This window comes from Saimiri boliviensis, chromosome 6 (assembly GCF_048565385.1).
Source record: "Saimiri boliviensis isolate mSaiBol1 chromosome 6, mSaiBol1.pri, whole genome shotgun sequence".
NCBI classification, from domain to species: Eukaryota; Metazoa; Chordata; class Mammalia; order Primates; family Cebidae; genus Saimiri; species Saimiri boliviensis.
In genome coordinates, this window is record NC_133454.1 from 85812949 (window position 1) to 85823530 (window position 10582).

Below are 10582 nucleotides of genomic sequence, written 5' to 3' on the forward strand. Positions count from 1 at the left end.
GACATGAATAATTGGATAATACTATTCATCCTTGTAAAAGGAAGTTTCTCACAGAGATATTATAATGAGCTGAATTCTTTTGCAGACTCAGTTCTAGCTGCAAAATTCCATCGTTAAATGTGTTCCTATTGACTCGCTATAGAAACCAAAGAATGTGGTATACATATTCTCCAGATTCAAAACCATGGTATGGTCAAATGAGGTTAGATGAATAAATATATGAAAAAAATCAAGAAATGAGGATTTATAAAATATTTTTTTTGTTTTGCCTAGAGTTGTCTTATATTGAATCATTGATTAAACAACTGTCAAATTAATTAAAAGTGAATTTTGTTAGGATAACTCAGAAGTAAAATGCTTCAAAATATTAGCTAAGATACTACAGTTCAATGAGTGGGAGATGGAGGATGAAATTACTGAAGCAGTTATCTTTCTTTGGAATTTCAGCCTAAGAATCAACATTGCCAATTCCAAAGATCCATATTTCATGACCTATTAGTTTTGCTTTCCATAGACTTGGTTTAAAAAAAATAATGTTTTTGTTCTGGAAATAGCAAAAATACGTATTTTTTTTCTGGGCTCTATATCAGGAGAATTACTTAATATGTAAAAAATTAGAGAAATCACCATTTTTCCCAAAGCACAGAGGGATTTGAATTTACAAAGCAAACATTCTCATAAAAGACCTAATATTCAGGTGACATTTTAATAGCCATTCTTAATTATCCTGATTTATTAAAAGGTAAAAGTGGACTCATCAAAACTATAAAAACAATTCACAAATTCATTCATCATACTTTTCTAACACGGCTTACACGACTTTAGAAGAATCTATTTAAAAGTTTAGCTCAAATTTATGAAGGCAAAATATGTTAAAAATATATTCAAGAAAAAATATATTCAAGAAACAAATACAAATTGTTCTTAACTGGACATATAAGTTCTGAATAATTGCAAATTAAAAAAACGTGAAATTTTATAATAGTATCTTAATCATGCCTTTTCCTACTTCTAATGAAAAATCCTGTTTTTCAATTTGTGGAAACCATTCACGTTTTCATTTGTTTCCATTATAATAGACCCAGATGTGTTGGTGTGGGGTTGTTACAAGAGATTAGGCACTCTTCCCTTTATTTCTATTAAAGCTTGCAAATTGGGGTGAAAAAACAGTACTGATTTAGAAGTCAGCATTCTGAACTACAGGAATGATTTCAAATGCAACCACATCATACTGATGACCCATAGCCAATTGCCATGATTTAATCTTGCTGACCATATTAGCTAATAGGTTCTAGGACTCAAGATACAAAAAGAAAAAAAGTGTCAAACTTGCTCAAATTGTCTCTATATTCATCATTTGCTTTTGAAAGAGAAGTTAGGTTTTATTTTTAATAACTTCAATCTTTATCTTTAATAATCTTGTTTAATCCTTTGTTCTGTTTTGTGTTAAAATGGGAGAGTGTTTCTTTTCTTGATAGAAAAAAATGTTTGAAGCATCCCTTAAGTATCATATTTTGCTCAAAAAGCATTTACAATTAACCCAACAATAATCTCTTTCCTAAATTTGATCAAATTTCGAAACCCGTTCCCCTTCCTCCCAAAAAAAAAATGGAAGTCTGAATATCAAATACCTGTTTTGTGTCAGAGATGAATACATGTTGTGTAAGGAGTACATGATTTTCAGCATTTGAAAAATTCTTTGAATAGTCTCATATGTAGACGGTAAATACTGGCAAGACATGCCATGAAGCAATAGCTCAGGATAGTATGAACTATCAATACAGGTCTCATTGCGTTCTCTTATTTTTTTTTTTTTTAAATTAATTCTTATTACAAACAATTTTATATTTCTAAAGTGAATGTAACTCTGACATTGAATATTTTTATTTTATAATTTATACTGCTAAGTTCAAGTGCTGATTAGTTTAAATTTAAAAAATTTAAATGAGAAATATCCACAAATTTTTAAAAGCAATTAAACTTCTATTAGAAAACTTGAAAAAAATTACTCCTATCTTCTCAAATTGATGTTTCCAAATGTTCATTCCAATGGTTTTAAGATCATGTTCTACAGTTTTCTGAAACATATGTAGTCAATCTTTAACTATAAAATCATATATAAGCAATACATACTAAAAATATTTCATGAAAATATTCTAAACTGATTTGGCTGCTATTCACCTGAAGTTCTCAGTGCCACAGGAAAACATCAGTGAAGATAACCAGTCAGTACAAACAGCACTGTACTGAGAAGTAAAATATATTAGAAAAGAATAAACAAGTAAGTTATAAAGCAGTAGTAAAAACAATAATTAACTGATACAGGAACACCTCAGGGAACTTCCTCCATTTCTGCTTTACAAATAGGAGAAACAGAGAGAACTAAATGGTCATGTTATTTAACACCTACTGAGTTCTTACAGAGGGGGATCTACAGAAAAATGTAGGAAGCCACAGGCTAAAAATCTTGACCTGAGCAGTAGGAGATACACTGAAAATTCTAATAAGAGCAGAGCAAGAGAACACCTGGACAGTTATTTAATTAAGCATCTCAGCATGAGCCATAAAGGAGATATCAGGATGAGAAACTATTCTAAGATGTAATTGTAAAGGCTGACTGTCAAAAACGCTAAAGACATTCCAACTCATCTATATTTGGACTTTTTATTTTGCAACATGTATACTTGAATATGGAATACTGAATAGGACAAAAACCAACAAAAAAGTTGGCCAAGACTTCCTACTGAAAATAGCTGGACAAAAATGCCAATTAAGTAAAGGAACTGCTTCCGATACCAAATTAGTATTTTAAGTGCAGTAGCTACCTGGAACACTAAGTATAATAAACAAAAATGAAGCAAGGATCGAAGGTAAAATCATTGTTATTCATCAATGAGGTAGAATATTGCAGTAAACTATGACTTCATGCTACTGATATTTTAAAAAACTATGGGAGGGCATGATATTAACCTCAAGAAAAAGTAATAATATAATTCAGAATATGCTGGCCCAACTAGTTTGAATCATAGATTCCAGCAGATTCTCTAATAACCAAAGGAAACAAGAGTCTGTGGTAGGATACGGATAACTCTGTGAATAGTATTTCTGAGAATTAATCACCAGACAGCCAGTTCCTTATTCCAGGGCTTTCTAGAATTCACACACCTATATTCCTATTTGGAAATGGAGATCATTTTCCTTGCCTATCTCAAATAGCTGTTCATTGAATTAACTATCAAGTATCTAAAAGAAAGACAGAAATCAGACCATCACCTTTCTTCCCCAGACCACTGTAATTATGATCTATATATTTGTACATTGCCATAAGAAAAAGGAATTTCTACACAATGTAGAAAATCCCTTTTTCTTATGGCAATGTAAAAAGCGAATAATAATTCATAATTACTCAGGAACAAGTTTTTCTTCCTTTATATACTGTAAGCTCCTTGAAGACAAACTATAACTCATTAATCTCTCTATTCCCGTCAGCATCTAGAAGGAATGCGGTTAATATTTGCTATATTAATAGCCTTTCTCCAGATTTTTAACAGTCTTTTTCCAAATTATTAACAGCCTTTTTCCATATTTTTTTCAAAATTGGTCCAATTAGTCCTAACAAGTAAATTAAAAGTAAGTTTCTCTCTACAGTACCATTACATGGTAAAATATAAAACAGAAAGTGGTCAGTGGTAATAAAAATAGCATTTGTATACTACCTGGGAAACCATTAGGTTCCCACTAGGTAGTGTTATGCAAATGGAAACAAGAAAAAAGATAAGGGTTATTTTGCTTACACATCACATCAGAGAAGAATGCTTAGACCAACACCTAGTCCATATTTCTTACATTCACTTATAGAATTGTGTACAACATCCTTGAAAACAGCCCTATTTGTGCTGTTTATAAGACAGGGGTACATCTGCAGAGTTTTACATTTCATTTTCAAGGAGGAAAGTATCTAAGTATAATCAGATGAGAGTAATAAAATACACTGACCTGGATCTGTTGCTGCAGGAGATTAATTTTGTGCTGCTGTTGCAGAAGTTGCTGCTGTTGTCTTGCAATCTATCAGAAATAAAGTTTCATTAAGTTAAAATGAAATGCTTACACCTCTGCCATTACCTCAGGTATTTCTCCTGGTATTACAGCAATGTTTTACTGCACCTCTATGTGAAAGAGTTCCTACAAAATGAGAGAGGTCAAATCAGAAAGATGGATGAAAGGAAGAATTTTTAAACAAGTGCTATCTCTCTGCTTTATCTGTAGGAAAACTACCCCTTCAATTACATTTGTGAGCTATTCACCTATATCTGCACAGGTCAGCCAGAAATCATGGGAATTTAGAAATTTAATCCTTGCAGAATATAGATAGACAATCCCTGGCTACATTTTTCTAAATGGCTTAATTTGGATGTAAAAAGTAAAATCTGTAAGCAAAGACAGGAAAAAGCTTTCTATTACTGTTTAATATGGTCTATGTTAGCAAACCCTTTCCTTATACAAAGACTTTCAAAACTGATACATTTACAAATACTGTCAAAGGAGTGCCAAAGAACACAGCAAAAAGTAAAATATCTTTAGCTTTTGTTGTTGTTGTTGACGATGCTGTATGTGATGTACAAAATATTTTTAAAAACAAATTAAGCTATAATTTAACATTTACCCATTTATCCTTTTGAGGACAATGTTTTTATATTACAATACAGGATCCATATACAAGTTTTATATTTCCTTGTTTCATCCAACAATCAAATGAAACATCTAAACAAATTATCTGCTCTATAAAAAGAAATGTTAACCATTTAATGCAAGCCCTCCTGATGACCGACTCTAGCTCTCAGGCGGTCAAACAGCTTCCTTCGGATAACAGTGTTTACTGTGAAGTATGAGTCAGGCATCAGGCTGCTTACTGACTCAAAAGCTGAGATGCTACAGTTTGAAGTCCAGAGAGATGATCCTTAGTGAGAACAGACTCACTGCCATCCTAGGAAGCCAGAGAGAAAAGCAGACAGAGAGTATTTAGAAGGACTTCGTTTCGTGGTGACTTTTTGTCAAAAGTGTCTTTTTCCCCTAGTTCTTCCTACTTCCAAAAGCCAGTATTCTAGAATGCATTATGTTGGAAGTGAAAATGAGTGTAGATCAGTTCCCAGCTATATACTTCCCAAGCCTTTTTGATGTTCTAGCTTATGCAGGGGCTGGGGAGGGAGTGCCCAAATTATATTTTATTCAGCACATGATGACAACATAGAAGTCTGCTTCCAAATCTTGCTTTGTGATTTCTGATGACAACTGGTTCATACTGGAAGCCATGATAAAGTTACACCTAATGTAGACTACAGTGTGAGAAATGGGGACTACTCTTTCCCAGAGCTTTATATTTAAAATGGAAATAGTTAATCAGGTTTGAATGGCCCACTCTGCTTGTGGATATTCAAATCAGAAATGTACAACTCACTCTGCAGCTCTAGGTATAGATGCTGAATCCTCTGAATATTTATTTCCTCTTAGCAAACCAGTGAAACAACACTAGGCATCTAATATTGATGGTCCCTCCTAAATGATAAAGTGCTGCATAGAAATGCATCCAAAACACCACAGTGCAATTACTATCATCCACTCTAGACGTATGGGTTTGACACAGTGAAGTATGGTACATAAGCACCATGTGGCTCAAATTCTGAATTTTATTTGCCAATCGGTTGAGCTACATGCTCGCTTCATTGAGCATGACAACCTAGTTTTAAGTGTCATTTAATTTTCATTTTGAAATATAATTACAAAGTGTTCACTGTAAGATATCACTCGTCTGCAAATGTGTCAAGATTAATTTGTGCTAGCTTATTCACAAGTGTCAATAGTTAATTACTGTGTCATCTCTGGATGGCTAAATGACATTCTAACTTCTGATTTTTTACAGTGTTCCTTTATGTTATTTTCCATTAGGGGCTGAGTCCATATTCCTACATGTGGGCAAATATTCAAGCATATAAAATACCAGACATCACAACTCATTAAAATCAACAGAGCATATATTGCTCTATATACTCCTATAAAATAGATTTAACTGAAAAGATAATTCCAGTAATAATGTCAGATTCCTAAAAACTGCACATTAATTTGGATATGTCTAACCTAAAGCATCAGGTACTACTCTATAGGATCATTGTTAGATTAGTGTACTCTTAGGAGACAAGAAAAAACATTTGGGAAAGTGATTTATTTTTAAAAGATAAACATTTAAATTTTGCTATTTTTCCTTCATTCTCACTTCTAAGTCAATCAAGTCACATACTTTTAGGAACTGTATACTAACTTGTATTCAATGACTTACCTATGCTATAAATAGTGACCGTAAGATATATCATACAAACCAAGACAACTTTCACAAGTAGAAGGAGGCAGGGTATTATTACTCTAGAAAACAGGTACTAACCAGGGCTATTTGGGGAAAACTGAAATGTATGGTCACCTCATTGGACTTTAAACCTGAAGAAAATCATTGGACCGATGAGCTTAAAGATTCCCAAAGTTTTTTCTGGAACAGAATCCCCTTCTTCTGGATGAGGAAAATAAGGCCCTTAGAAAAGTCACTTATGGTGAAGGTACAGAGGGATTATATGTGATGTCTATCTGAGTACATATACCTGAGTCATTAATCAAATCCAAACCTGAAACAATGTATCATTTTAGTTATGCCCAGTTGCTATGATGCCTTTCTTCCTCCACATATTCCCTCAGTTTCTTGAAGACCCTGGATTTCCAGAAGGCTTCTTTGGTTGTTGTTGTTATTGTTTCCTTATTTTCTTCTTATTTTTTATTTTTATTTTTTAGGAATGCTTACAACAAATAAGCCAATCAATGTGATTACTCTCTGAGCCTGGCACATTCCACATCTCCAGTTCCTCAGCGCCTTTTGCAGGGCTCACCTGTTCCTGCTGTTGGCGAGCAAGGTCCATTTGCTGCCGTTGTTTCTCAATTTGTGAGGCTGCCAGTTTTTTCTGTTCATCATGTGCTGCCAGAAGCTGCTCCCGTAAACTGATCAGCTGGGTAATCATGGTGGAGAGCTGCCGTTCTTTTTCTGCCAGGCTCTCAGGTGTACCTAAAATGGAAGCGAGACGAGATCTCACAAGCTTGAGAAATACCTGGATGAATCAGAGAAAGAAGAGCAGAATTTAGAAAGGCCCTGTCCTAAGTCATTTAAAGATCTGGGACAATGACTGGAGGCCGTTGTGGGTGTAGAAACACCACAGAGTAATTACAGCAGTGGAGTGAATGCTAGGTTCCTCACTGTTGCTGCCAAGAAAAAGTATTGTCACTAGCAAAATTCTCACTCACTCTCCTCTCTTGATCTAAAAAAAAGCAGACCTACCCCATTCTTACCTTTTTGCCCCCAGTCTATCTGATCAAGCTAGGAAATCCATGATATTTAATACAAAAGATCAGAAACTATAGATTATATTAATATTCTATAATCACCTCTAAGTTCAGTGACTAACAGTACCGAAGACATAGTAGATGCTGAATTAAAGTTACTTGAGGAAGTTTCTGATCCTTGCCCTCACAGAAGTTTCTATTGTACAAAGATCTGTCATTGAAGTGACAAGAGATTGAAGGAATCAATCTCTTGGCCATAGAGAAAATTCTACAGAGAGAATTAAAACTGCCTCCAGTGAGAAAAAAAATTGAATGTGATTCTTTCTTTTCCTGAGAAAGGATCAAGCTGAAATTCCTAAGTTCATCGGTAAAGGCAACAGTGTTGCTTGGGGGACTCCATCACCCCTTTGTCATTTGTCATTCTTCAAAGGGAAAAAACACATTCAAGGTTGAAAAGGTTATGCATAAGGATATCCTGTTTAATGAATATGATGTCGCTGAACACTTATGGTATGCACTAATGGTGCTGAACAGTTTTTTATGGGCAAATTGCACAGCTCTCCTAAGTAAAGGGTACAGAATCCTTTTGTGAATCTAAATTAGAGCATTTTACAGCAGCATAAGATAAGAATTTCAACCCACTGCATCTGAGCCACACGGATTTCATTATGAAGAAATGATCTGTGATTTGAAAGCTTTTCAGAAAAACGCCACCAGCTGTCAAAGGGGACAAAGATTGCCAATTTTTGTGTGTGCAGAAGGAGAGACTTCCAACCTCCTTATGAAACCCCCTCATTCCTACTAAGAAAGCACCAGTACGATCTGAGAAAATATTTTAATTATCAGTGGCCTTATTTTTCAAGTGGCCCAAAGGAGAAAGAGAAGCTTCAGAGGATGCAGGCTAGCTGTTGTTAGTATATGATTTCTGAAGGGTAATACTGACGTCAACAGAGAAGCTACCACATTTAGGACTATCATGGGATTCTTAAGGTCAACTGGTATCCTTAAAAAATAAAAAGAAAGAAAGAAAGTTGTCAGTATCCCTTATATCCTTAGATTTACTGGGCTGAAAGATGGCCTAAAATCAAAATAAAAAGAAAAATAAAGTTGTTAGAAAGTGTATTTCACTGATAAGAGAACAAATACTGTATCAAGGCTAGTGACCAGCTACTCTTTCTAGATCCTGAAATTTGTTAAAAGAAAATAGGTTTTTACTTCAGCAATGGGAATTTCATCATGGTGAAAGGAAGAATTTCTTGGTACAGAATCTCTAAAATACAAAAGTAGGTTCCCAAAAAGAACTGTAAGATATCTTAAAAAGAACAAAAGTTTAACTAATGCATTTGTTAATATATACAGGAATGAGAAAATACAACTCAAGAATCAGATTTTTTAAATTTAAACATTGAATGAATTTTTAATTCAATACATATTTTCTGAATTGCAACTATGTGTCAGGTACTATATCAAGAACTAAGGACAGCCTGGCAAGTAAAAGCAGACATGGTCCCTACTCTTAGGCAGTTTGTAGTTCAAAACTTGAAGAGACAGGTCAGGCACCATGACTCATGCCTATAATCCCAGCACTTTGGGAGGCCGAGGCAGGTGGATTGCCTGAGGTCAGGAGTTTGAGACTGGCATGGCCAACATGGTGAGACCCTCTCTCTACTAAAACTACAAAAATTAGCTGGGGGGTAATGGTAGGTACCTGTAATCCCAGCTACTTGGGAGGCTGAGGCAGAAGAATCACTTGAACCCAGGAGGCAGAGAATGCAGTGAGCCAAGGCCGCATCACTGCACTCCAGCCTGAGTGACAGTGTAAGACTCCATCTCAAAGAAAACAAAAAAGGAAGAAAAGAAAAAGAAATCGAAGAGACACCTTAATCAGGTAATCAAACATGTAAATTGTAAACTACAACTACATAGGGATTACAAATAAGACAAATGTTTTATGGGAGTTTAACCAAATTTGGGTGCCCAAGTTCAGGGAAAGTAACCTTAAAAGTCAACAAATTAACAGAAGGATGAATAGGAATTAACTAGGCAAACAGCTGAGAGTATGGTTTGAAGGAGCTTTCCAGAAAACATGAAACTGCAATGACAAAGAAACTACAACTGAAAAAAGGGTTGCAAGAGGGTGATTGGTGGTCAAGGAGTTTTTCCAAAGGAGAAAACACTATGGGCAAAGGTCGTGTGCGTGTGTGTGTGTGTGTGTGTGTGTTGGGGGTGGGGGCGGTTTGGTGTGTTCCAGATGTTGAAAGAAGTCAGTGAAACTTGAGCAAGGTAAATAAACAGAAATAGAGTATTAGATGAGGCTGGAGAGCTACTTAGAGGGCATACCATTCAGTCCCTTATACAGCATGTGTGATAATCTACATGTTTATTCTAAGAATGATTCCTAATCACTAAAGTGTTTTAAGAAAGGAGTGATATAGTCATTTTGGTTGCAGTGTGGTGAATAGATTGGAAAGATGAGATCAATGGGATGTATCCACATTTTATTATATATATTTTGTGCAATATACTTTTTTGTTATAGCTGTGTATATGATGTGAGTTAAGAGAAGGTTTATTGGATATGGTGATAGTTAAGGTAGTATAATTTTTTGTTAATAAAGAAGAGTTTACACAGGAAATTTTAGGCAAGGACCAATATAAGAGTTGGATCTAGTATTTGGATTCTCCAATAAAGACTGGAAAATTTTCTCTTCTTCCATCTTAAACAATCTTTTCAACAATCTTCAACATATTCCCCTTTCTCCTCTGCACAGGCAACAGAGAGGCTAAAGATGATACATAAATGACTTCTTAGCCTTTTCTGTTCACAGTGAAGCCAAAAGATTTATAAATGCATTGGTGCTTCCAGGGTTAATATACATATATCTGAATTTATAGAATAACACCATTTAACTAAAACTAATTATAAACAGTCAGTGGCATCTAAAATTTTTTTTGGACTTAAAAGATATACATTTAAAGAGAAAATGCAGAAAGCAACATTTTTAAATTGAGAATTTAAACATTCATGTAAGGTTGTCACTATTTTTTTTTAAACTGGAGGAGTACATATAGTTGACCCCCGCTATCTATAAGGTTTCACATCCGCACATCTGCTGATTCAACCAACCACAGACTCAGCCAACCTCAAATTAAAAATGTTTTTTTTAAATAGCAATACAATAAGCAAACAGGATAACAACTAGTCACAC

The 10582-nt window shown here is 34.6% G+C and overlaps 1 protein-coding gene across 33 annotated transcripts in view; it reads right to left on the bottom strand.

Moving 5' to 3' along the window:
• The window catches only part of SOX6 (SRY-box transcription factor 6), a 785339-nt gene that overhangs the window by 205099 nt on the left and 569658 nt on the right, over window positions 1-10582 (bottom strand). For all 33 annotated transcript variants that reach the window (XM_074401148.1, XM_074401147.1, XM_074401149.1 and 30 more), the window contains 2 exons: window positions 6927-7099; window positions 3997-4065 (listed from right to left, as the gene is read on the bottom strand). In XM_074401148.1, coding sequence (XP_074257249.1) covers window positions 3997-4065; window positions 6927-7099 — 242 coding nt within the window. The remainder of the gene's footprint in view (window positions 1-3996; window positions 4066-6926; window positions 7100-10582) is intronic.